The following is a 25,856-nucleotide window of genomic DNA, read 5'->3' as shown; positions in this document are numbered from 1 at the left end:
AATGTTCTTCCTTTCTTGCTTAGTTAATTTAATCCACTATGCTTTTGTTGCTTTCGTTGGATTAAGTTATACATTGAAGCGAAATACCCCATGTACATGTATTTCTTTCCATAATCACGCCATATATATTTTGTAAGATTCAGTAGCTTACACCTGATATATGCATCACGATTGGGGTCCCGTACGAAATGCCTCGGAATTAACTGGAGGTCTACCGAGGCGTGGCAAAATACGTTATGTCGACGGACATCCCAAACGTGATGTCGTTATCAAACCCACTTTTACAAACATGATTATGAATCAAATCTGATACGTTAATAATATGATATATGATACAATTACGATATCACTATTCTGAGGAAGCTCCTTGAGACCGTCGTTTCTACAATTAACACTTTACTACTGCGATAATGCTATTACATTGTCGTGTCCTGGGCAATGTAGTTGGTTGACAAATCCAAGACGTCCATAGCAATCTCAAATGATACAAAGAGTGTGTCACATTAATTCTCTCTCTTAATTAGATATAACGTGCAAGAATAAGGATTTGTTTGAGGCTTATACCCCTTTCTCCTTGGGTCTAGTCAGCGCTGATGAGTTGCTGGGCGTTAACTATATCATCGAGAAAGCAATAGTAGGGCCTGAGAATGGTTGACATAAGGTATTACTGGAAATGGAAACTAAACCCTGTACTAGAAGGAGCAACGATAGCTTCCTGGGGGTTTGTGCCTCTTCCCTTGATACCCATTGGGTGCATACTCGAGCCGATGGCAACTCTGCTCATGATGTATTAAACCCAGTTCATGTAGCTCTTTACTCGACGAAAAGTGGAACTCTTCAAAAGCAAACTTTAACTACATAACTCAATTACTTGTATTTGATGAGATAATTATAGCTGTCGTAGATAATTCAGTAGAACGTAATACATAGATCCAATTGGCTAATATATAGTGCATTGGCAAAGCTGGTAATATTTTACATTGTCCGGAAGCTCAATTTAATCCGCCGTAATCAATATTCTTTGAGAGGCTCGGGATGAAGAAATCATAAGAGGCCAAGGTCTAAATCCTCATGCACCATCTAGAACAAATTAGAATTTTCATTGAAGTTCAAATAATCGCTAGTAAACCTGGGGCACCTAAGGGATAGAAACATGTCGATATACCAGATTTATTGTCGATTGAATAAACCTCCAAAGCTGAATAACGAAGCTTCGTCCATCAATGCGTCTAAGACTCCTGTTGGTGGTTCATCCAGGGAGTTGGACCTCTCAAGCACATATCCTTCGCACGCCGCCAATTGTTTCCTTGCAGACATCCCTACAGGCGCTAGCTCAGTCAAAAAGGTTCTTGGTACATCCGCGTGAAATATTTGGTCAATACCCTTGCTGAAGATCCCACGATAGATAGACACAACAGCGTAGGTTTTCTGAATCTCTTCCATAATCAACCTTAACATGTCGAGCTTGTGGCGCCTGAGATGCTTGGACAGAGGGTTGTCAGAACTACAGCGGAGAAGGTGCGGTTGCATTGCAGGGAAAAAGAGTAAAGGACTGGTCCATTCCAGGTGTGTCAGCCGATAGAGTATTACGGAGAGAGCTGGAGAATAGGGTTAAGTAAACCATCAAAACACACTGCCAAGCTACTCACGTCATAGGGCCTGCATATTGAAGGAGTTCCTCATGGGCAAGCATCTCAGCAATGTCGTTCACCTTTGAGGCAGCCGAGTCGGCTTTGAGACGCATCTGTTCCCGCCAGTCATCTTGTTGGGAGATGTGGAGACCCCCTGGTATTTCATCATCTGGAGTTGGTTGGAGTTTGGCTATGGCCACGGGCTTGTAGTGCCCTAGCCCCGCAGGACCTGCAGAAAAAGGTCAGATATTTAATTACATTGTCCAGGGCTTTCCCGATATGAGAAGCTCACTTTCTTAGCTGCCTTGCATGTACAACACAGTCAACGCTATCCTGAGCACACCGGACGCAAGGAACCCCAGTGACCCCTATGCTGCATCGGACTTTACGGCGACGACAAGCCTGGCATGCCACTGAAGTCCGCTGGGGACGTGTAGATATGAGGTTAGAGGGTTACATGATCGATCCTCAGCTCTTGTATCTGTTGTTGAGGCACTTTCGAGGTCGATAGGCCCAAAGTGGGACCCTGCGACAAAGCCCGGTGAATCTATCGTTAAGCGGCGGTTTAAAGCTCCACGGCCGGAATTCTGCAACGCCGCGGCATCACCAATAATTTCTAATTATAATTAATCGAGGATTTGAATTATTCTGGGTGAGAGAAGTGCTGAAATTACAAAAGATGAGAAAACGATTTAAGATATATATAATTATTATAGTACAGATTTGATCTACGCTGTCCTCTTAAGTGCTTTCCAATACATAATAGCTAGGTACTCCTCCAAGTACAAATCCTATCCAACCTAATAAAACGACCTTGGATTTCTATATTACCTAAAGATATGACACTATGTTCGGATAATTAGCGCAAGGTGTATCATAGCCATGAAATATGGCGATCATAGTAGCAGTGAGGCACAGGTCCCGTTGTCCAGTGAGGGGTGACAGCACTGTCTCCCAGCTTGACTACAGGGCTAAGCAGCTGCATGTGGCCCCAGTGGCCGTTGTCAAATGTTGTCATGATTGGTGATTCCGGCGAAAAGTACTCGGGGTACACCTTTTTCCAACCATTCAGCACAACCATGAGCAACTCAGAGACATACTGTGACGGCTCCATAATTCCCCACTGGAAAGTTTCCACATTCTTGCTGACCACATCCGGAGAATAAAGACCAATCTCAGGCTCCAGGGAAATTGCATCCGCGGCCACCAGGGAGCTAAGTACACGGTAGGAACCACCATGTCGTGCACGGTCGCGGAGAGCCATCAATGCACCCAGAGCTCCGACAAGACCGGTGGTCATATCAGAGATGGGAAGAGGTGGAAGCACACTGGTACCATCCGTATAGCCAAGAGATCTGCCAGTGACGTATGAACTGCCGGAAGCCGCATCTCCAATCTGCTGCCAGCCGGGCCGTTCATAGAACGGGCCGTCAGGTCCGTAGGCATTCTCTTCGACGTAAACAATTCCCTTTCCTCTCTTGCCAGCCATCTCAAGCAAATTAGTAAGGCCTAGCCCCTTCCTTGCTAGAGCTCCGGGACGAAAGCCCTGTATGAAGACATCCGCATCCTGCACAAGTTCGTGCAACCGTGCCAAATCTTCATCCTTTCTGACATCCAGGTCAACAGTTCGCACTCCTGCATTGAGGGTAAGCTGCAAGGCCTAGCGAATGATGCTTGTCAGTTCCTGGTCAAAGTTCTCCGTCGAAATGAAAGGAAAGGGGATAGGGGATTTTCTGAGTTTGTAGAGACCCCGAACAATTTCGAAGGGAAAGTGGTCTTACATTGAGATCGGGAAGGCCACTGCAATTGACGCGGATAACGTCGGCCCCAAATGCCGCCAGTGTAGTTCCAATCACTGGGCCAGCAATGATCCGCACCATCTCTACCACCTTGATGCCTGCCAACGGACGCTTATCTACCAGAGCAGGCAAAGGTACCGGACCCGTAGGGATGGCGTACGACTCCCGAGAGTAGTTCACAAGTGGGTGGCGTTCCAAGCGCTTGCCCATTAGTGTCTGTTTCCATCCCTCGGGGGTATAGCAAATACTGCCACAAAAGCCATTTTTCACCATAATCATCTCTAGCTCGTCTGCAGTGAACTTCTGCGTCTGTTCGCGGATTGTTTGATACGCCTCTGCCGGGGTCTCACATTGTGTAGCCGGGTCCACACCGATCGCACGTAGGACGGGGTCTGCATTTAACGATCCATGAAGTTGGTACCAAACTCCAGTTGTCTTCGTTGGGTAGATAGCTGTCGTTCTCAATCTCAATGGGTTATCAAAGACTCCCTTTTCAAAGTCGCGCTTGAAAAGAGAGGCCCCTTTGCCCATGCTGGCCAGCTCGCTGACGTCTGAGCCATTTATCCTGGCAGTAAGGATGGAGCCTAGCCAAATTGCAGCGTGGTCGGTATTAATGGTCACGCTTTGGTCATGACCAGCTTGGCCATTCCTTTCTGCCAACAATTCGTTGCCAACAATGCCACACATTGCATGGAGAGCAGCTGCGACAACTGGAGCTTTCAATGGGCCGGGAATAATGGGTTCGGCATGTCCCTCGAATGTCACAGACTCCCACACGCGAGGATCTTTCGTAAATCCAGGGGTAGTCTTGGCCAGAATCTTCAAGACCCGACGGGCATCATCTGGAACTGGTAGAAATTCTTTGTCGACAAAAGTACCAGGACCGTAAAGATCGGGGCTTGGGACAGTCTTGTGGGTTGAAGACATGGTCCGAATGTAATTCAAAGACAATGATAGAATTAAAAAGCGTAGATACGTGGGAGGCGATAGAGAAACTGGAGGATGCTTACAGGACGATGATACTTCCAGATTTATATAAGACCGTTAGGTAGATGCAGGTGCAGATATCTCCCGCCGCCCTTATTAGCGCCATTCTCATGGTGTAGTGTTTGCAAAATGATGTTCTGTTGACAATCCGCCGGTAGATAACGCCGAGACCATCATCCCGCGGCCCACGGCAGCCTCGATCACCGCTTTGGCTGAGAATTCCGCGGTATAATGAAAACCCGCAGAAACATCTTTGGGATAGAACACTGAGTGTTACGAATAATTCTTAATAGTATGGCGAAGAGTTGTTCCTTCTGAGAGTCTAAAGTGAGTTTCCACGGTATTATAGTATTCCGACACAATGATGGGTTTTTATCCCGTTCCCTGGGACCAGTGTGTAAGCCTACACGTAGATATATATATATATATATATCTATATCTCTTGCTATTCGCAAAGACGATATGTCTTTCCGCAATAATCTATATCCAATTATCGTGAGATAACCATACTCAATCTTCTTGTTTGGATATCATTCTACAACTAGCAGGTTTTTCTTCTTGTTCCTTAACATATAGGTCTCCCCACAACGGTACCACTCTCTCAATTACCCAATATGGCTGGCCCTTCTATTAAAACCGTGGGTGTCATCGGCACAGGTGTTATTGGCGCCAGCTGGACCCTCTTCTTTCTTTCGAGAGGGCTCAAGGTTATTGTCACAGATCCGGCAGTGGGAGCTCGGGAAAGATTGGCCGCATATCTCTACCAGGAGTGGCCCACAATGGAGCGAGCTGGGCTTCACGAGGGAGCATCGCTCGCTCATTACCAATTCGTCAACAACATACTCGATCATCTTCAGGAAATTGATTTGGTGCAAGAGGTATGTTTCTCTTATCTACACATTTCATATAACTCCCTTAATGTCAAGTCTTCTACAAGATGATTTCCTATGGCATATTAGGGACCCTGTGCGCGGGCACCCATACCAGTGGGTAGAACGAAGTTGATGCTAATTGAAGAGAAACATAGACCGGTCCTGAGCGAGTGGATTTCAAGCGTCAACTGTTTGCTGAGCTTGATGCCAAGGCTCCAAGAGATGCCCTCCTCCTATCATCATCATCGGGCATACCGTCCTCACAATTCGTTACGGACTGCAAGTACAACCCCGGTCGGATAATGATTGGCCACCCTTTCAATCCACCACATATGGTGCCTTTGGTCGAGGTGGTGCCTCACCCAGGAGCAGAGGAGCCCTATATAACAAAAGCATTCGACTTCTACCGTTCACTGGGAAAGAAACCCATTTTGATCAAGAAAGAGACGCCGGGGTTCATTGCCAATCGGCTGCAGATGGCTCTGTGCAATGAGGCATACAGTCTGGTCACCCGAGATATCGTGTCAGCGGCAGACCTCGGTAAGTGACTGAAAATAAGCTGGAGTTTATGCCTTAACTAATGCAAATTACAGATACTTGTATCACAGCTGGTCCTGGCCTTCGGTGGTCTACGACCGGACCTTTCGCAACCAACATTCTCGCCGGGGGAGGAAGCTTTAGGCATCTTGCGGAGCATATCGGTACCGCCGCAAAGGTCTGGACGGAGGACATGCGAAAGCACGCATTTGATCTCAATCCCGAGACAATCAACATCCTAGACATGAACGTGCGGGAAACGATCGGCAAACTTGATATGGAATCCCTTCAGAGGGATCGCGACGAGGTATTGTTGCAGTTGATGGAGTTGAAATCAAAGACATCGTCGTTTGCATAGGCACTGGCGATATGGACGTGAGCCGATTGGAGGAATAACAATATTTGAAACAGTATCTTAGTTGAAGCTCTTGATAGCAAGATAAAATAAGAGCCAGTCGATCACTATTGAGTAGTCCAAAGCAATGGCCAATCGCTCCCCAAATAAATATAAGTGATCCACCCTAGTCTCCTTCCTTTCTACCGCCATCTATGCCTTGCTATTATTAATTAGTTATCATACGTTATTTCTTCGCCCTCTCCTTGTTTCTCCCACTCTCAATTTCCCATTTTACTTTACACCTATAGCCATGTGTGTCTTGGTCCTACATGATGCGGAACCTAGTGATGAAATGACTACACGATCTGGTTTCTGAAATATCAGATAGATACCGAGCACTTTGAATTGTTCTATTGTGTAGTAGAGAATAGAGCCACTGGTTATTGATACATTCGCCTTGACATGAGGAAACTCCCTTTTCATCTAGTTCAGACAAGGAAGCGTACTAATAGCCACAGTAGTACGGAAGTGTGCTCAACATAGTTGCTTATTAAAATTTCAAATATGACATAGTCTATACGGATGGAAACATGTCAAACTCAGAATCAGGCCCTACTGTCTACACAGATCCCTTCCAAAAAGCTTGGCCTTCATCCAATCCATTGCGACAAATATTCGGCTCCGGCCTAGTTCAATACGGTTAGGTATAATACACATTATAATAGCGAGAAAGGCAGAGGTTTCATCGACTCAAAAGAGTCACAGGTAAAAAGGCGAAGGGACGAAGCTTACCAGTAAGACACATATTCAAGTATGCAGCCTTCCAGAAGAGATATGTAAAAAATCCCCCACTCGGAATAGTATTCCCCAGAAACTTCAGATCTGCCACTGCCAGTTCGCTACCAATGTAGGCTAAAGTCCCTTGGTGCGAGTACCGGAATGGCTGGACTTCTGTGCGGCTCTGCGACTCCGTTGCTGTCATGTTATTAAACACCTCAGCCAGATAAGTGCCTTGTTGGGCTGCCACCTGGGCAGTAGGTGGTAAATTGCTATTTGCACAATCCCCTAATGCCCATATATTAGGAGCACCCTTGACTGCAAGGTATTCATCCACGGCTAGACCCCGCCGTAAGTCCTTTTGTTCTGGAATCTGTGTTGCCAGGTCCTCCACTATTTCCTTTGGTTTGTTTCCTGTAGCCCATACCAGAAGCCCGTATGGGATTGTTCTCAACTCCTCCTCACCTTCCGCATTTGTGATCTCAACTTCAACGCTCCCTTCGTTGACACGTTTGACTGCTGTTTTAGTCATCACGCGTATTGTCTGCTCTTTCAATTTTGCCTCGGTATAATCAATTAGTTCCTTGGAAAGCATGGGTAAGACCTGAAATAGTCAGCAGGAAAAACCAACAAATGCGAACAAAACTCAACTGATTATTGGCCAATCATACATTGGGAAGTGCTTCAATGAGTGTTACCTGAAACTCATCCTTTATATTTGGGATCTGTTTCTTTAGGTCTTCGTCAACGAAGTCTTGCAGTTCCGCAGCAAATTCCACGCCTGTAGGGCCGCCACCTACAACGACAACTTGTAGCTGTTTTTGTATATCTTCTGTGCTCTTATCCTTGAAAGATGCTGCCTCAATACGGTCTACAATGCGGTTACGGACTTTCTGCGCATCGCTGATCGTTTTGAGAAAACATGCATGCTCGTTGACACCAGGGATATCTAAGGGGTCAGTTAGACTGTGATCTGGTCCTCAAGTGGATAGGACGTACTGAAAGTGGCATTATCTGCACCAACTCCCATTACAAGCATATCGAATGGGATTTCGGCTTGCCCTACTTGCCCATGGGCTCCTGAAGGATCTTGGATATGAATCACACGACTATCATAGTCTATCTTTACAGCCTCTGCTTCGTAGAATTTGACAGCGCCTTGCCGATCTCCGAAAAAGCTGCGAACCGGTTCCATAAGAGACCGGGGGTCAACCAGACCAGTTGTGCATGATGGCAACAGCGGCGTGAATAAAAAGTAGTTTTGAGGGGAAATGACGATAACATTGTACTGTTCGGTATCAAGTTTGCTTAGGAAAGATACCGAACCCCAACCAGTACCTGATAATGAACCAATGTATTAGTACTCGTTTCTCAAAGGGAATGTGTTTGCTGATGGAACTACCGAGGATGACCAGTGTTTTTTTCTCTCTGGCCTCTTTGATAGAGTATGCTGTTGAGTTGGGGGAGTACATAGCCCACGTTATGGATCCACCAAGTCCAATGGCTGCGATCCAGGGGAGATGTGAGGTTCGATTCATCTGTTGGGCATGGTCTTCATTGGTCCCGCTAGAGAGCTGTCTATTAAACATGAAATTTACCGGTGACCGAGATAAGGCCGGAGTTTGTTTTTTATGAGCCAAGCGACATCCCTCCCTTATCGGAGATCGATGAAATTGGCCAGGCCGCAACATGGCTAAGCAGGAAGGAGTCGGATGATTGGTTTATTGATAGAGAATGAACATTCCAACTTTAGACGTAGCGGTGATGAGGAGAAAATATAACAAAGAGCGACAGTCAACTATAAAAGCTTGCAAGCATGAGATGTTAAATAAAATCGTATAACCTTTTTCATGTTCTGGTACAATAATAATATATCTAGTTTTCCCTTCATTTTCATACACTCACTCGGTGGATTTGTCATAAAGCGGCGGTTTGAACGGAAAACGGGGAGAATAATATAACTCCGCGGGCAGGATTCTGTAACTCCGTGGGACCCAGAATATCGGCATAGCACCGCTAATGATTTGCAATGCCCGTTCGCTGTCCTATAGCGGGTGATAAAGTTATAGTACTGTAGTTGTTGTCGCAACATAACACATAAATACGTATATGCAGAGGGAGCGGTTTCTCGTTATCTTGTCCCAGCCCCTTCACAAGGCACCCTAGAGATTGATTGCGATTCTCCCAATCCATTGAAAAGCCAGAAAGCCATAATGTTCATATTTCAACAAATAAGAATACCCTGCACCCTGCTTGGAGGCTCAATACAAGCGGTGGAGCTAGGCACAACCTCCCTAGGCGGTACCTTACCAAGATTGGGAGTTGCCAGATCACAGAGGCAATTCTTCAATTCTTCGCAACAATGCAATAAGTCAGAGGTATCTGACCTTCCTCCTTGCTCTGTTTGGGAGCATCCAATGTAAGAGATTGCCCAACAACATCCAACTTTCATACTCCATCTTACGAATTTAGATACACTGGTGAACAACTACGTGCAATCACAGTTGCCCACCGAGAAGTCAGAGATTGGTCAGATCACGTTGCTCTCATGAGTGTTCGTTTCCTACGATGGGGGATGGACTTTGCTACCGGCTACAAGCACCCACCGGAGGGTAATATGAAGGCACTTCCTAAACGGTTCATCATGGATGAAGAGAAATGGCTTACCCGATTCATCTTCCTCGAAAGTGTCGCCGGGGTCCCCGGGATGGTTGGAGGCGCGCTGCGTCATCTGAGGAGCCTACGCAAAATGAAGCGAGACAATGGCTGGTATGGTTTACCCCTGATGATCCCTGAAAAAGACACTTGAATACTCTTGCATGGAACCTAAGGCGAGAAAGCCAAGCTAATACCAGATTGCAGGATTGAAACCCTGTTGGAAGAGGCTCACAATGAACGAATGCATCTCCTGACATTTCTCAAGCTTGCTGAGCCTGGATGGTTCATGAGACTTATGGTTATCGGAGCACAAGGAGTCTTCTACAATGGGTTTTTCCTCGCCTACCTGATTTCGCCACGGATCTGTCATCGTTTCGTTGGCTACCTGGAAGAAGAGGCAGTGATTACCTATACTCGGGCACTCAAGGATCTTGAGTCAGGCAAGCTGCCGAAGTGGGAGAGACTTACGTCTCCAGATATTGCGGTAAAGTATTGGAAAATGCCTGAGAATCAGCGGAGTATGCGTGATTTGCTACTCTATGTTCGTGCTGATGAGGCCAAGCACAGAGAGGTGAATCATACGCTTGGCAACCTGATCCAGGAAGATGATCCAAACCCGTATGCAGTAAAGTGCATCCAATCTTCAACTTCATATCCCACAAAGGGACTGGAAAATATAAAGCCAGTTGGATGGGAACGAAAAGACGTTATCTAATATGGCAGGAAGACCACCCTTGGAACAAGGTGCAAGGAACGGGCGTAGGTGATGCTTTTTGAAATTCTAGCATGCAGACTAACAATCGTCGCTCACAAAGTGCTTTACATTGATACAATGTCTTCTGTGAAGGTAGAAGTTGCAGGTTTATGTGCCGTTTCCCTTGTCAATAGGCTTAGTGAAATGGTATTGGACGATTGGGCAAAGACTGAGGCCCGGATACAACACAGGTTCCTACATGACTATTAAGGAGGACAGGGAAGAACAGATGAACCTCGTTACTCGTACTAATTTCATTGTTTATATGTAACTCGTAGTCAATGTGCATCAAAACAATTAGTGATTCAGCAGACCCTATATACAATTAGTACAGAGTCAAGGAGGGATGCAAAGCCGAACTGGTAGTTTACCCAGCTTATACCGCATTTCATCGGGATCAGCCCGAAGCTTAAATTCACTTGCATACATCAAGCCAGTGCTGTCTCAGCAACAACTGCGTGGCTTAAATTGTGCTGAACGTTACTTTGGTGGGGCCGTTAATTAACCATTGCGCCATGTGCGCCTACGCATTTCTAGCAGGGAAAAAGACAACCTGATAAGTCTTAGTCTCCGTTACACACACTACTCTGAATAAAAGGGAGATTATGAGTAGTTATTATGCCTCAAGGCATTTTAAAATGGACAGCTAAACGTCGTACAACCACTACCATAGCTAAAAACCTCACACCTATTCTGTCACTGATTCTTAAGAAGGTTCCTCCATTGCACATTTAGTCTTGGGGATTACAGTCGCCCAAGTTTCATAAGGGGACAATGGTTGGATTACCAAGATTCCAATAAAACATTAATAGTGGTTACCTGCTTCTTCATCGTCCGTCAATTTTGCCTTCGAAACACATTTAAGCAATTTGCCCCAGGTGCTTTGAAAGGGATGACGAAAGGGACCTGGGCAGAGCGAGTGACAGAGATGAAATCTCGGATACCAAGCAATCAGCTGGCAATACATCCACCAGTTGAAGAGTATGACCAATGCGCCGACAATAACGCCACAGAACGTAAGGAATAGCCAGTGTCGTCCCATCTAAGGAAGATATCAGCACCAACCTTTTCTAACGAAATACCTGAGACCTACCCAGAAGATTACGCTGGCATCTCCACCATGCCAGCTGCTGCCGTTATACTGAGTAAAAAAGCTGTTTCTATGTAGACCGTAATCTTCTAGCGAGAGAATACGCACAGGCCACGTGCGGCTAGGCCCATGCAAGGTATACTGCCGCCAGATAACTGATAGAAACAAAGGGCCCGTTGTGTACATGATCGTGACATAGGGCAGTATCCAATTTCGATCGTAGGGTTTCAGCGCTTCAATGACCTGAAGAAAGAAAGGATGTTGAGGAATTGAGCCGATCACATCATTTGAAATGCCTGTAGGAGTGGTTCGACGAACCCAGGCAGGGTAGATCAAGAGTTTGTCTAACCGGCGGTTGCATCCCTATCACCTCATTTTATCAGTGACATATTCTGAATGGGGATAGACGTTGGTCGGCCATACGTCATCAAGGTCAATGTAGATTCCTCCGTAATATACCAGGATAAAATATCGAATGGCGTCTGCACGCTGAATCGCGTTCCGATATCCATCAAATGAGTCGAGAAACCATGGATACTTCGTCGCAATGAAGGCACGTGCTTTCTTGTCTGTCCACAGCTTCACAATAAATAGGTATTAACCAAATCTGCACATAGGGACCAGTAAAAAGCAGCATCACATACCATGTATTCATAGTCAGGGTGCATATCAATACAACTATTCCGGGCATCAAGCCATCTGCTTGGGATGGTATCACTTTTGTAGGTCTGGTGGATAATCTTAGGAATGAGCTCTGATTGATCTGCTAATCCTGCAGATGACGCTGTCAAAGCTGCGTGAGATATAGTATCCGCCGTTCCGTTCTCTACTAGTAACTGTATGAGTGGAAAGGCCCTGTGAAGCATAAACAACACTATCAACCAGTTTACTGCAAGGAAGATCAGTAACCTGCGTGATCTGATGCAGGTCTTGCTAGAACAGATCATGGTAGGTACTAAGCACGAATAGCCAATGGGGTCAATAGATTGGCACAAAGTACGCTGCTATCGGATTTGGGACGAAACTTTGGCTCTGGTAAGCCATGATGTCCTTAAATACTTTCGTGGCACTCTGCACATAAAGTAGAGTATACCCATATAGTTATGGTAGCCATCCGCCGCGTGATATCAGACTTGTCTGAAACAGACCACGTATGGGCAAAGGGGTAGAAACGATATATCGGAAAATACGACGTCCGAAGTAGTAGCATTATTACCAGTAAGAATACCCCAAGTCTCCTCGGCTCGGGGACTGGATGAACAACGGAAGGGATGAGGATTGGAACTCCGCATTACTGGCCAGCTAACTCCGAGATGTTACAATTTACTTCATAGGTTTCTTGAGGAAGATTAACGATATGCCAGATCCCCGATGGCTATGGATGAGTCACAGTGGACCAGAAGTATTATTTGGGACGACCGATTCCGCTGTCCTTCAGGGCAAGGTCAGCCGCGGATTTTCGGGGGGGCAAATCCGCGGATGAACATCCTCGGCAGCCAGTCTATGTATCTAAACTGCAAACACCAATCATTGCTGTATCTCGAAATTACATTTATATGCTGCACACATAAGGGAAGTTAATGACCATGCCATAGCGTACTCAGTACAAGGATTCCAGTTAACCGATCCCTACAAGAGTCGCATTGAACGATATATCAGCAGCCCAAGCGTCATCGTTCTTGTCATGTCTTTTGTCGAAAGCGGGAATATCTCGACTATCGGATCACCCCAACCTTACAATCAACAGCCGCAGGTAGCAAGAGCACACTGTATTAACCTGTCCAAGATGACGGAAGATAAGGCATGCCATCACAGCACTTAAGACAACTTTACATACCGCAAACTTCCAGGAATAAAGCACTTAGAGCTATCCTTGGTATCCCTACACCTCTGTTAGTATAAACTTGATTGTCCTCTCGATCCTATTTTCTAAAGACTCCTAGTGGTGTCATGGGATTTATCTTGAGTTTAACCCCTCTTGCCTGTGATCAGATGAAATGGCGAGCACCCCAAGACTCAGATATTGCTTACCAACTGCGCTTGGGAGGGAGGCCAGCCGTCACCACCCGAATCGAAATAGATAGCCTGGCCATTATGCTTCATTTTGTCATTATAGATATATGTGTTTCGCATTCCAAACAACACTCAAAAGCTTTCAAGAATATGTTAGTCATCCGTCGGCTCTTCTGTTGGTATTTTGACTTGGTAGTGTCTGAGCGCCGACGCCGGATCTCGTCTTCGCGGTCATTTTATGAAGGTACCGTATCTGATAGCCTGTAGAAGTAGAATTCACCCATTGGAAGCATGGAAATAATCTGTATGTACTCAACACGCCGTGGATTACCTTTGCAAACTTGTCACCAAACCTCACAATTTCGAGGTGAGCAAGGTGATAAGAATGATGTAGTGAAATCATGCTATGCTTCTTATAGATATGGATTTAGACCATCACTAGCCTGTACATTTATGGGTAAAATACAATCACTATCTTGCGTCTAGTGAATCCGAAATTAGCGTGCTAAATTGAATGCCGTAAGTACTTCAATATTAGTCCCCAGTGGGCATATGCAGCGACATGAGATACCGGGCCAGGAATTTGACATGACTCCTAATAGACCCCAGACTATTAATTCTACCAGTATTTTACTTAACTACACAGTACGCTTCAGTATAAAAGCCTCGAAAATCTAATTACAGATAGAATAACGTAGCTGAGTATACAAATATATAACCTTTGATTTGTTATCGACTTGAGTATTAATAATATTTACTATACCCATTTAACACATTTTCTTATATACTCCGCTCCGTCCATTTATATAAAGTTATATAGAATAGAAAAGTATTTTTAGATTGCTGAAAACGTGAGTATATCTCTCGATCCGTATCGTCTACTATGATCTGGTCTTTTGCTACACCCAAGAAGGCGAATATCCCATTCGAGAGAGAGGAATAAGGAGTTTGTTTCGGATTAGCCTCTTCGTTATTACGTTCACTGACTACTCTCCTGGCCGACTTGGTCTATCGTAGAATATCATATTTCACCTTTGCTTTCGAAGTTAAGGACACAAATACTCCTTATTACATAAATTTGACCTTCCCAATGTCATACAGTACAAGTATAGACATTCCATAACTGAACCTGATATGATGCCCAGCTTTGCTTTGCTCCGCTGCGCAATAACCTATTTCTTAGGCCATTGCCTAATAGGTTCAGATTTTGGTGATGGAGAAATTTCAAAAAATGTTGTTCTGCGTAGAAGTTATTATTTTCTAACCCTATCAATCACTTTCTCTCCGCAACCACCAAATTCTCCAACGCATGCTTCACGGCAACCTGATACCCAAAAGTCCCCAACCCAATAATTATAGCCGCGGCCTTACCCGACAAATAGCTATGATGCCGAAACGATTCCCTCGCATGAACATTGGTAATGTGGACCTCAATAAAAGGAAGCCCGACCCCAAGCAATGCATCCCGCAACGCAACACTGGTGTGCGTGAAGGCGCCCGGATTGATGACGACCGCCTGGACCTTCCCTCTTGCTTCATGGATGCGGTCAATCAGCACTCCTTCGTGGTTGGATTGTAGACATTCTACTTCCGCGCCGTAGCTGGCTGCTAGTTCTTTGGCGGCTGTTTCGACGTCGTTGAGAGTTGTTGTTCCGTAGAGGTGGGGTTCGCGGGTGCCCAGGAGGTTGAGGTTTGGACCGTTGAGGAGGAGGATTGAGGGCATATTTGATGTGTAAGAGATGTTTGGGTTTTTTTTTCTTGGTGTATGGAGATGGGTGTAAGGTGTAGGGTGTATTATAGATTGTTTGGTGTTGGGTGTACGGTTGTGGATTGAACCGTCGGGTATTGATTGAGCCGATGGGAGTACTCCGTATGTCGAGGATGGTTTACCTATTTACTGACTTAGGTAGCTTTTTAGACTTCTCATATCAAAGACTGTATCCTGATGAATGATTAACGTAAGCATAAGGAGTCAAACAGGTGGGTGTATGATTGCGTTCACAAGGTGTACACTTGTAGCTGTCTTCGTTCGTTCTAATATTTTTACAATACAAGAATCACTACTTTCTAGATATATTTGCTGTGCTTGGATTTGCAGTTAATAATGTAATCTAGCATATCTAGTATAACTGCCGAACACATCTTTCTCGGCGACAACATAAAGCTAGATCACGGCATCCTGACCTTCAGCGTGTATAACTTATGAATCACATACTGAGACTAAAAGACTAAAGGGTCGGCTACTGTAACGGTAGTGTTTACCCTTCCAGGCCATGTGTTTCACTGCTAAAGACATGCGTACCGGCCGGGACAGCATAGATGGTATAGGAATTGTCCACACGGACAAACTTAGCCCGCTGCGATGCTTTTACTTTACCGACTGAAGGTAAACGTACCTCTGCCTCAGCATTTGCCGGGACCGTTACCGTGAGATTAAAGTTACCCTCTGCAGTCCTTTGCCACTCACAGCGAGCCTCTCCCTGCAGCATCTGGTAAGTACCACTAGCACTACTCAGATCCCCGACCAGCTTAGGCTGGAAAATCAACCGATTCTCCCATGTAGAGCTGATGGTAGTTAGGGCAGTGGGCTGAATGCCTACCACTCCAGCGTGGAGCCACTCATCGATCTGCGCAAGAATCATGTGGTTCTTAGATGAGCTGCGATCCCATTCCTCGCCGATGGTGGTGAAACCATCAGGATTAGCCTTCGTCGGAGCCATGAAATAGCCGTAGCTGGGCCTGTCATTCTGTTGGAGTGCTTCCCAGAGAACTTCGTCCCGACCCCCAGCTGACAACGCCCGTACAATCGGGCCCAGACCGATCTGCCCGCCACTTAGATGTGGGCCCTTCCCGTCGCGTGAGGGGTAGTCATACGTAAGCTCAACTAGGGCATTGAGGACCTCCTTGCGATGTTTCTCAGGCACAAGGCCAGAGTCTAAAGCCAATGCCTGTGCAGCTTGGGTGGCGTTGCTGGTACCATTATTGCCTGTATTGGTGTATCGACGACTGGTGTCATTCCAGAAGGCAGAGTTGAAGGCGTTGCGGATGTTGTGGGATAGATCGTTGTAACGGTCAGCATCGGCTTGGTGCCCGGTGAGGTTGGCGATACGGGCCATGGCTCTGATGGTAAGGTAATAGCCCCAGGTGCCGGTGATGCGACCCGATGTCTGCGGGCCATCCTCCACCCAGTCACCTAGGGATGCGTCGACAATGTGTCCTCGGGCCTTCTCCCGTTGAATGTAATGAACAAAGTCGACCAATCGGTCATAGTACGCTGTCATTACCGTTGTGTCACCGTACAAATCATACAGGAGGGAGGGAACGAGCACAATGGCATTACCCCAGTTGATCTCATCTCCAAAACGGCCGCTATACCCCCAATCGTAGACAGGTGTCTTCAAGGCCACGTTCCCGGCCATCGACGTGTTTGCGATGGACTGGCCTTCCACCAAGTGATGCATGGCAGTGCGCAAGAAAGCCGGGAATTGAAAGTTGCGTGCCAGGGCCCCGAACGGCTGGGTGAAATCTGCCGGGTAAGGGAGCTTCTCACGTCCGGGACAGTCAGTGAAGACAGATATGATGTTGCTTGCCATTGAATACCACGCCATCTTGTGGATTCGGTTGAGACGAGCACTAGAGGAGGTAAAGCTGCTAGCGACTGAGACATCTGCTTGGACACGGAGACCTGTGATCAGGTCCAGGCTAGGCTTGTAGCCGCTAGGCAAACCTGTCACTTGAACCCACTGCATACCGAAGTAGTTGAACTTCGGGTGCCAACTCTCACCGCCAGACCGGCCGGCAGTGGTATACGTGATAAACAAATCCCTACCACGGTCTCCCGGACCCAGCGACGTCTGGTCAACCGTGCCATTTGCAGCAAGTGACTCGGCGGGAGCCACCTTGATTGTTGTACCAGCTGGTAGCTCGGGGAGGTTGAGTAGGGGAAAACCGGCAATATTCTGGCCGAAGTCGAACACCCAACTCCCAGGAACAGGCGCAGTGACCGATACCGGGATGAGCCGCTCCTGGATCTTGACGGGCTCAGCGGCACGAGCAACCAGCCGAGTGGCAAGATTAGGTGGAGGGGCCAAGCCGGACGCTATCCAGGGCTTTGATTTGAGATCGGCTCCAGGGCGGTCCCAGCCCACTTGTTCCCGGGTTGCGTTGTAATCAGAGCCGGAGTACCATGCGTCGGTGACCAGAGGCCCGAGAGTGGTGCGCCACGACCGGTTCGTGACAACGGTGGTTTTGCTGTCATCGCTGTAGGTGATTTCCAGACGACCAATCAAGCGCGGGGTGACGGCGGCACCAGCGGATGCGTCACTGGCAGCGATGTTGTTGCCCGAACCGGTGACTTCAGCGCCGGCATCGTGATTCAATGTCAGACCAGGCGCAAAAGTGACAGTTTTGTTACTGATGGCGGTGATGGTTCGCGATTCGAGCTTCTCGCCGCCCCCTCCAGTGTCAATGTTGATGCTGCCGCCGACATGATACCCAGAAGTAGCATTGAGCTGTATAGTTATGCTTCCAGCTAGTGCATCTTCTACAAGTGTGCCATTGCCCTTAAGCTGACTCTCCCACCACGAATATGGAGAGATTCGACCGACACTCGGATTCTTAACGCTGCGACGTACGTACGCTGGCCCATTGCCGAGACTGACACCGATAACATTCGTGCCCGGCTGCAGCCATTTCTTGACATCATACGTTCGGTACTCAGTTGACAGCTGCCAGTTTGAATATCCTGGAGCAAGGACCTCGTCGGTGACTTCTTCTCCGTTCACCGTGGCATGGTGCAGTCCAATGCCAGCCAGGTAGAGGCGCGCGAAATCAATCGTCTTATTGTGGGAGATGTCAAATTGACGGGCGAAGAGCGGCAAAGGCTGGTTTTCCGTGCGCCCAGGATAATCAATCCAACGTGCTTCGCCCCAGTCGGTCTGCTCAAGTAAACCAGTAGTCCAAGTGGCCGTCCAGGACCAGTCCGAAGCGTCTCCATACGCGTCCCAGACTCGCACATGCCAGGCTATGGAGTCTCGCGACTTAAGCTCGCGGCCGAAGCGCACCTGCTGCTGGTTGCTGTCAACCTTACCGCTGTCCCAGATTAGCCGTCCCTCGCTGAGGTCGGCGATCGTCTTGGCGGCTTGGATTTCATACGCCGTCTGTCTATCACCAGGACATACAGACTCATCGCAGTTATGAGTCTGGTTGATCTGCCAGGTCAGAGTAGGACGCGAGTTACCAAGGTCTAGCGGTGAGTCTGTTCTGCCGTCGACGGTGAGATGTGTGACTTGGACAGCGGCACGGGACAAAGCCAGTAGAAGCATGAGCAGCGTGCCCGTGAGGGCTGGTATATTACACAACCACATCTTGAACCCTTCTCCACCCTTGGGAATCTCTATCGCGATATCATCCGCATCTTTGTAGCGGGCCCAGAGGGTCACTTTAAGCCACCAGCCAAGATAGCGAGACCAACCTCGGTGTTTCTTTACCCGAGCAGTCGAGATGAGCTTGCATGTAGGGGATTAGTGCCCAGCCGCTATCGTTGCCCCCCGCATTTTTCTGCAGATCCTGATGTATTAAGAGGGGAAAGAGCCATATTCCTTCTCCAATCGGTGTAAAGATAAGCGAAGGGTCCATCAGTATACATTAAAAGTAACGGATACAGTAATACTATCCATGAAGATTCTAAGCTGTGGGTCTTGGTAGGTCATATATAGGCTAAACGAAGCCAGGCAATCCTCTATGCGGGATAGGTGCGTACTAGTGTCCGAGCCGGTGGCTTGGGAAGATGTTAATCTCGAAGTTGCTTACGCTTAAGGAGCGTTGAGGTAATCTAGCCGTGCCCTAACTCCGATATCTCCGCTGTCATCATCACGCCGAATAAAGACAGTATTAATGGCGCCGATAGATAGTCCCTTGTCCGTTGCTGCATTCACCAGGTCCATGGAGCAGACCTTGAATGGGACTGCCACGGCCGTACTGGGGTACTGGGGGAGTCTGGCTGCGGGAGTAGCTTGAGTATCTTTGCGTTGTTGTCCGTTTCGATTGCTTCGCATGTGCACGCCGCTCCTAGCAGGGAGAATAACGTGTTATGTAGGAGAGGTTCCAGAAGGCTTCTGACTAGGGATCCCAATAGGTATTTTTTTTTTTTGGATGTTTGTATATTTTCCTGGGACACTGGAGTGAAGAACGAGCTGTCATGCTTGTAGGAGTTTGTCAGGAGGGCTTCGGGGTTGAGAGTATTTTGCTTATGCTTGGCGCTGGTGAGGTTGTAGGGTTCTCGGCGAAAGATAAGTTTTCAATGACTGGGCAAATTCACAAAACCACGGTTTGTATATTTCCTTTCCTAACCGGGGCGTACGTATAAACGACATTTTTTTGGTATTTCGAGCACATTTGGTTGCCAAAGAGTTTAGCCGAGGACAGGTATCCCCTCCGCAGAGTATTTATTTCTTTGACTTGGACACTCCCGCAAGAAGACCATAGTAGAATATGTATTTGATTCACTTGAGGTTCACCGGGCACAATGCAAGACACTCAACTTAGTTTGTCAAACGCGTAAAGTGGCCGCTACACTTGTCAACATATCCCCAACGTTCGTCGGTCTTGTCGCGCTGTGAGGATTGATCCATAGTTGTTCACTCCAGGTTGACTTTGACTTAGACTGATCACACTAGCGAACATTGAATTTTAGCATCTAGGAAACCTGTGATTGTCTTTTGGCTGGATAGCTGTGGTATCAATACCATACAGGGAAAGCGTTTTCAGTCCTTTTAAGTAGAGGACTGGCCATAGATGGTTCAGCTGGAAAGTCCCGTCCGCACCGGGTGCCTTGTCGGGTCTCGCGCGCCCCGAGGCGATAGGCACTTCACCAAAGAGATACAGCTCCCCTAGACTGGCCAAAGGCGATGGTTGGGAATTGTTACTCTGTTGAATGCTCAATATATTCTGCAATACTGTTCCCAAAACTGGGTCAGATGGTGGCACATGTGCACAGACGGTGGTGAGATTTGGGAGAGCAGTCAAAAGAAGTGCCATCAAAGGCCGGCGATCGCGCTTGTGTAAATTATCAATAATGCTTGGATACAGGGTGCTAATTCCGGCATTCATAATCGCCACATGGATGAGGTCTAGATCCGCTTGTGGTAAATCCAGTTTTTCGGGTTTGCCAAAAGTGACATGTGGGTAGTATCCCCAGTTCCCGATGGTCAAGGTCCAAACCAGAGCTGCTAGGCGGGATTACGAAGGACTGTTCGTAGGAATTTCCAAAGCACCTTGAATGGTTGTTTCGTGCCATTGTAGTTCCATTCCGAGTATAGGCGAACAGCTACATGAGCGTACCATGAACGGTTGAGAAGGCACAGGCGGGAAAGGTATCGGATATCGCATTCGTCACCGTCATCTAAACATATCCCAGAATGGTCCGGAATAGCTCCGCTGGAAGATCCGCAGGGTCGGGCATTTTGACACTACGTACCGAAGGATTCCAAGTGTAGACTAGAAAGGAACCAGAAAATGAAAAATGAAGGAATGCCAAGCCCCATGCTTGTTGGGGGGCGTTCGGACTGTTCGGACTGTAGGACGGAAGCGTGCACCAAAAGTCCTTGCCAGGGGTCACTGTATCACGTGATGCTGGGTCAATCCATCTTCAAGTTGTACCATTGAACAGAGAGCACGTGATCCAGAGCGGTCTGGAGAGGACCTTTGTGCACGCGTCGTACAGTCAAATCTCGTTATTTTTACCGAGTCTCCCATAGAAAATTCCTCATAACGAGGCATACCGAGCGTTATTGGCCAATTAAAGAATTCACTCAAACAAGAACAGTCAAGTGTAGATTTCTTGAGACATGTAATTACTACAAGTTACCAGTCTCAGCTCTGACTTTACACATAATACTGAGTACTAGTATATTACCAGAGCAAAAATATATAACCTCAAGCCCAAGATGATATGATCCTCCTGTTCTTTGTTCTCTATACTAAGGGAATTTGCTCCGTATACCGTACAATAGTATTTCCAAAGCCAAATTTCTATTCTCGTGGGCCCTGAATAAAGGAATCGATATAATCAAACCCTTCAAAGTTAAACCTAGGACTTGCTAAATTGGGAAATGGAACCTCCGCTCCATATCACCGAGAGAATAAATATCCCAAAGGATTATTACTCTAGTGAGGCATAAGTGATTCGGTGCCTTTCCCTAATATGGCAAGCTCTCATCAACACCTGACCTGCACTTGCTAGCATTAAATCAGACCCCAACGCTCGTTCCAAAATCAACATACGCATTCCCCATTACCCGCTTTCTCAAAAAGCTCAACTGTTCTCCCATTTGGTATCTTTGGTTATTGTACTGACAGGTGGTATTAATGATGGATGATGAGAAAGGCCCTCTTCCGCCTCATCAGGCAGAACAGAATGACCCCGTGGCTGAAATGGATGAGTTTGGTCAGAATAACGAAGAACCGAGCGATAGGGAGACACAGGAGCCGGAGGAGAAGCACCTCAAGGGCTTTCGAATGTATTGCGTATCCCTGGCTCTATTGACGTCTATTTTCCTCACCACTCTGGACGCTTCTATCATCTCAACGGTGGGTTGAGCTGGGAATACGTCGGCGATCGCTAATACGCATGGTGTACAGGCAGTACCCCAAATTTCTAGTCGTTTCCACTCCACACTGGACATTGGGTGGTATAGCTCGGTTTACATGATTGCTATGTACATTCTTGCTCAACACCCTCCGCACCCTTTAAATCTGGAATACTAATGTTGGATAGATGTGCTATCCTGCCGATGGCGGGGAAGTTCTACGCGCATTTCAACCCTAAGGTTTGATACTAATCAATTATTGGTAAATTTATATCTTGATTTTTGACTGTAGCAGTTTACCTTTCTTGGGTTCCTCTTTTTGTTCGAATTAGGCTCTCTGCTTTCTGGTGTGGCAGTGTTCTCGAGGATGTTGATTGTGGGTCGAGCGGTTGCTGGACTTGGGAGCGCAGGGATTTATAACGGGGCTTTGACCATTATGGGAAAAGGAATGAAGCCATCCGCTCGGGCTTGTAAGGACCCACCGAGTATAGAAGTTCAGCGAAAAGGCGGCTGATATAGTATCATAGGGCAGATCGGCCTGGGAACATCGATGGCTACGATCGGATCGGTGTTTGGGCCATTGATCGGGGGCAGCTTGACCTCCCGGGTGTCATGGAGGTGGTGTGCGTGATTTCTGTGGGCTGTAACTCTTATAATCTCTAACCCGACCGTGACGCAGGTTTCTACATCAATCTCCCGCCGGGTGGTTTGACAGCCCTAATTCTCGTGGTAATGAAGATCCCAACTGGCAACGATGAGCCAGAGCTTCCGAAAGGGCTGCGGAAATCGCTCGCTCTGTTTGATCCTGTTGGGTTTCTTTTGTTCTGCCCATCATGTATCTTGTTTCTCCTTGCTATCCAATGGGGTGGGGTGAAATATCCATGGAACTCTGCTCGTGTGATTGGCCTTCTATGTGGATCTGCAGTAGGATTCATTCTCTTTGTGGCACAGGAGGCGTGTCACGGTGACAAAGCCATGATAGCACCCAAGATGGCTCGTAACTCGGTTGTCTTTTTCGGATTCTGGACAGTCCTATTTCAATTCGGATCACTTATGGTGATTACGTATTATCTGCCGCTGTGGTTCCAGGTTGTCAAAGACGCCAGTCCGATCCGGAGTGGTGTAATGCTGTTGCCCACTATCATCGCTCAAACACTGTTCACGGTGGTTGCAGGCGCTATTGGTAAGTAGCACCTCATTCCTACGGCGATGATGGAGCATGACATCGGCTAACATTCATACTCAGTATCCAAGGGTGGATATTGCGCACCACCAGCACTAACCGGATGCGCACTCACCGTCATTGGCGCAGGTCTAATGACAACCTTTGTTCCCTCTACCCGGTCAGGGAAGTGGATTGGTTATCAGATACTTATTGGTGCTGGCCGAGGTTTATCAATTCAAGTGGTCAGTATAGAACCTGATCATTTGATCCCGTCTTTTAGCCTGTCTTCTGACACTAGCATCTATTATACAGCCTATCATCGCTACACAAGCTGTCCTTCCGCGGCAGCTGATCTCTTCGGGAACTTCCATTATTTTATTCGGGCAATTCTTCGGTGGTGCAGTTTTTACAGCATCAGCGCAAACAATCTTTACAAACCGACTCTATAATTCCTTGCTCGAGTACCTCCCGTATCCCGAGACCGTGAAGGATATCGTTGAGGCGGGAGCAATTCCATCGAGCTTTGCGCAGCTTGTCCCGGCGACAGACTACGCTGATGTCATTCGAGCGTATAATGATGCCTTGACACAAACCTGGGTACGTAATCTTGCTATATATAAGTCTCCTTACATATTACTTTTCGACGTGCTAACTAAAGAAAGTACCTGGGAGTTGGACTCGCCGGAGTTGCATGCTTCGTCTGCTTCGGATTAGGATGGACCCATATTGACAACAAAAAACCAAAGAAAAAAGCAAAAAGTCCGGCAGTGGACGAAAACGCCGAAGAGAAAAAGGGTATTTGAGGTATTAAGTGTGCTCCTACTCTATCTGCAACATACTTTGGCTCAGAGGCCTGCTTCGGGCCGCACTACGTATGCATGGACGAGAACGGCTTTGTACAAAAATATGGACCGTCGTCGACCGATGCTTATGTCGCTGGTAAGCTCTTGCCAAGAGCACTAATATCCTCTTGGCGTAAGAGTTAGATTTCAATCTAGGATCTACTAAGATCGATTATTGAAACCAACATAGGGAGTGGACTTGGTGGGGAGACTCTTTTGGCGAAACCCCCTTCAAGGTCTAGCAACTGGGAAGCCCACAAAAACCTCTTTCACATATAATTCCTACTCCGCGTTCAATGCATGTTCCAGACTTCCTAGAGAGGAAGAGGCCCGTTAGAATACCCCGATTGAAATATTTACAGCGGGTCATGCTCGGTCGCAGACTTTCTGCTAGTTGTCAGACTGTGAAATGGGCGCGGAAAACTCGGCTACCTTGGATCACTATGTGGCTAAAGATGCAACTAAAATGTCTAGACCGAATGCAAGATAAGCCTGTTCTCATTGTTTTGACCAAACCCTGTCCTTCAAGGTCCGTGGGAACAGTCCGGGCATGAAAGAGAAGGATGAAAGAAGAGCGAGGACTAGCGTGCGACTAAGATTCGCGAGCTCACTGTTAGCACTGAACAGATGTAGCAATATATTTAGCAATTCGCCTAGCAATTTGTCTGGCAGTCACAGGATGGTAGTGATCCCCAATTATTACTTAGCAAGGAGTAATATAGACCGGGTTAGGTATCGTATTCCTATTTCGTAAAGCTCGCCGAATAGCCAAAATGTCCACGGGTACAGAAAAGTATTGCTTGAAATTAAATAAAGCAGGGGTCGCAAAAGAACCGCCTAATCTATCTCTTGATACGTGGTAGTATGATTGGATCCTCAACCTCTCAGTGGCTGTGATGAACATGGTCATCCTGGAGGCTTATATTAGGGTTACATTCCATCCGTTACGAGGCCCCCCCTTAATTGACACTAAATACAAGTTGATACAAAGGCGTGCCTTGGACTCTTGTTTCCCAACATCCCCTTTGTTTAAGGCGCGGCGGCAATTTGTCCATTTGAACCATCGTTCTATTGTGGTCTAATAGGGACCTCGCCAGTACTGAAGGGGCGTCCTAGAGGCTATGGCGAGCGAGTAGGCTGAGTGAAAGATAAAAACTAGGATTCCAACCCATGTCTCCCAGGAAACCGGCGTCATGGAGCTTGTCTTCTGCTTTGCTGAACTCATTACGTACTCTCCTATCTATCTCGGCTTGAAACTAACATACTGGCTGTGGAAGTCGTTCATTCGGTTGTATGATTGTTAGTTGAAGGAAACACAATAGGGCAACGAATCGAGTGACCTATCTTTGGGAGAATACCCCGGATGGCAGTCCTGGACATTGTTGTCTCGATGCAGTCTGTTGGTGAGACATTGTGAATATCGTGAAATAGTTTGACCTACTGGCAATGTATAAGACTGGCCCAGAGAAACATGATGATTCACGATACTGTTTCCAACGATGGTCCATTCGACATTGCGCTTGAGATTGGGCCGTATCCAGCACTACGAGGGCCATTACCTCAAACTCCTGAAGTGAATGTAGAGGATAAAATTCCACATTCAGGATGTTTAATGCGGGTAATGTGCGATATTGAAGCCTTCGCCAATGCCCTTGGACCTGTCTGCACTCACCTATCCCCTTTGATAGCCACTTTCGATGCTGATGAGCGCATTATTGCTCCTCATTCGGCAAGCCGTACTTTCGTCAGGGGGCTTCCGTCGTACCCATGGGACCATGGGCGCTATATTGGTTCAAATCCAGGATT

At 47.1% G+C, this 25,856-nt stretch overlaps 9 protein-coding genes across 9 annotated transcripts; 3 read left to right on the top strand and 6 right to left on the bottom strand.

Annotated features, from left to right (window-relative positions):
• Nucleotides 1-2,505: 2,505 nt before the first annotated feature.
• On the bottom strand, nucleotides 2,506-4,357 carry BDV27DRAFT_171020 (alpha methylacyl-CoA racemase; the record flags this gene model as incomplete). Its single annotated transcript, XM_032075488.1, has 2 exons — nucleotides 2,506-3,291; nucleotides 3,413-4,357. The coding sequence occupies 2 exons, from the start codon at nucleotides 4,355-4,357 to the stop codon at nucleotides 2,506-2,508; spliced, it is 1,731 nt and encodes a 576-aa protein (XP_031929340.1).
• Nucleotides 4,358-5,031: 674 nt separating this feature from the next.
• On the top strand, nucleotides 5,032-6,184 carry BDV27DRAFT_156114 (uncharacterized protein; the record flags this gene model as incomplete). The annotated part of the gene is made up of 3 exons (XM_032072265.1): nucleotides 5,032-5,295; nucleotides 5,445-5,829; nucleotides 5,883-6,184. The coding sequence occupies 3 exons, from the start codon at nucleotides 5,032-5,034 to the stop codon at nucleotides 6,182-6,184; spliced, it is 951 nt and encodes a 316-aa protein (XP_031929339.1).
• Nucleotides 6,185-6,905: 721 nt separating this feature from the next.
• BDV27DRAFT_143771 (uncharacterized protein) lies at nucleotides 6,906-8,478 on the bottom strand (the record flags this gene model as incomplete). Its single annotated transcript, XM_032070155.1, has 4 exons — nucleotides 6,906-7,544; nucleotides 7,612-7,889; nucleotides 7,940-8,278; nucleotides 8,343-8,478. 4 exons carry the CDS (start codon nucleotides 8,476-8,478, stop codon nucleotides 6,906-6,908), a joined length of 1,392 nt encoding a protein of 463 aa, XP_031929338.1.
• A 1,010-nt stretch (nucleotides 8,479-9,488) lies between these two features.
• Nucleotides 9,489-10,313, top strand: BDV27DRAFT_156112 (alternative oxidase; the record flags this gene model as incomplete). Its single annotated transcript, XM_032072264.1, has 2 exons — nucleotides 9,489-9,709; nucleotides 9,803-10,313. The coding sequence occupies 2 exons, from the start codon at nucleotides 9,489-9,491 to the stop codon at nucleotides 10,311-10,313; spliced, it is 732 nt and encodes a 243-aa protein (XP_031929337.1).
• Nucleotides 10,314-11,040: 727 nt separating this feature from the next.
• Nucleotides 11,041-12,389, bottom strand: BDV27DRAFT_171019 (glycosyltransferase family 32 protein; the record flags this gene model as incomplete). The annotated part of the gene is made up of 5 exons (XM_032075487.1): nucleotides 11,041-11,057; nucleotides 11,172-11,394; nucleotides 11,446-11,805; nucleotides 11,866-12,021; nucleotides 12,087-12,389. The coding sequence occupies 5 exons, from the start codon at nucleotides 12,387-12,389 to the stop codon at nucleotides 11,041-11,043; spliced, it is 1,059 nt and encodes a 352-aa protein (XP_031929336.1).
• Nucleotides 12,390-14,728: 2,339 nt separating this feature from the next.
• BDV27DRAFT_171018 (type II 3-dehydroquinate dehydratase) lies at nucleotides 14,729-15,178 on the bottom strand (the record flags this gene model as incomplete). Its single annotated transcript, XM_032075486.1, has 1 exon — nucleotides 14,729-15,178. The coding sequence occupies one exon, from the start codon at nucleotides 15,176-15,178 to the stop codon at nucleotides 14,729-14,731; it is 450 nt and encodes a 149-aa protein (XP_031929335.1).
• Nucleotides 15,179-15,713: 535 nt separating this feature from the next.
• Nucleotides 15,714-19,511, bottom strand: BDV27DRAFT_156109 (bacterial alpha-L-rhamnosidase-domain-containing protein; the record flags this gene model as incomplete). The annotated part of the gene is made up of 2 exons (XM_032072263.1): nucleotides 15,714-18,962; nucleotides 19,305-19,511. The coding sequence occupies 2 exons, from the start codon at nucleotides 19,509-19,511 to the stop codon at nucleotides 15,714-15,716; spliced, it is 3,456 nt and encodes a 1,151-aa protein (XP_031929334.1).
• Nucleotides 19,512-19,801: 290 nt separating this feature from the next.
• Nucleotides 19,802-20,597, bottom strand: BDV27DRAFT_125570 (uncharacterized protein). Its single transcript, XM_032066363.1, has one exon. It carries the CDS (start codon nucleotides 20,563-20,565, stop codon nucleotides 20,146-20,148), a length of 420 nt encoding a protein of 139 aa, XP_031929333.1. The 5' UTR covers nucleotides 20,566-20,597; the 3' UTR covers nucleotides 19,802-20,145.
• A 1,157-nt stretch (nucleotides 20,598-21,754) lies between these two features.
• BDV27DRAFT_125569 (MDR family MFS transporter) lies at nucleotides 21,755-24,651 on the top strand. Its single transcript, XM_032066362.1, has 9 exons — nucleotides 21,755-22,044; nucleotides 22,096-22,172; nucleotides 22,232-22,283; nucleotides 22,339-22,513; nucleotides 22,571-22,666; nucleotides 22,723-23,226; nucleotides 23,290-23,450; nucleotides 23,521-23,805; nucleotides 23,871-24,651. The coding sequence occupies exons 1-9, from the start codon at nucleotides 21,823-21,825 to the stop codon at nucleotides 24,009-24,011; spliced, it is 1,713 nt and encodes a 570-aa protein (XP_031929332.1). The 5' UTR covers nucleotides 21,755-21,822; the 3' UTR covers nucleotides 24,012-24,651.
• The last annotated feature ends 1,205 nt before the right edge of the window (nucleotides 24,652-25,856 follow it).

The sequence above is a fragment of the Aspergillus caelatus genome, assembly GCF_009193585.1.
Source record: "Aspergillus caelatus strain CBS 763.97 unplaced genomic scaffold BDV27scaffold_54, whole genome shotgun sequence".
NCBI classification, from domain to species: domain Eukaryota; kingdom Fungi; phylum Ascomycota; class Eurotiomycetes; order Eurotiales; family Aspergillaceae; genus Aspergillus; species Aspergillus caelatus.
This window is presented reverse-complemented; position numbering and strand designations above follow the sequence as displayed.

Coding starts and splice junctions, on each gene's coding strand:
- BDV27DRAFT_125570 (XM_032066363.1), bottom strand. CDS start 20,565: ATGAATGCCGGAATTAGCACCCTGTATCCAAGCATTATTGATAATTTA.
- BDV27DRAFT_125569 (XM_032066362.1), top strand. CDS start 21,823: ATGATGGATGATGAGAAAGGCCCTCTTCCGCCTCATCAGGCAGAACAG. Junction 22,514..22,570: donor GAAGCCATCCGCTCGGGCTT/GTAAGGACCCAC, acceptor ATAGTATCATAG/GGCAGATCGGCCTGGGAACA. Junction 23,451..23,520: donor GAGGTTTATCAATTCAAGTG/GTCAGTATAGAA, acceptor TCTATTATACAG/CCTATCATCGCTACACAAGC.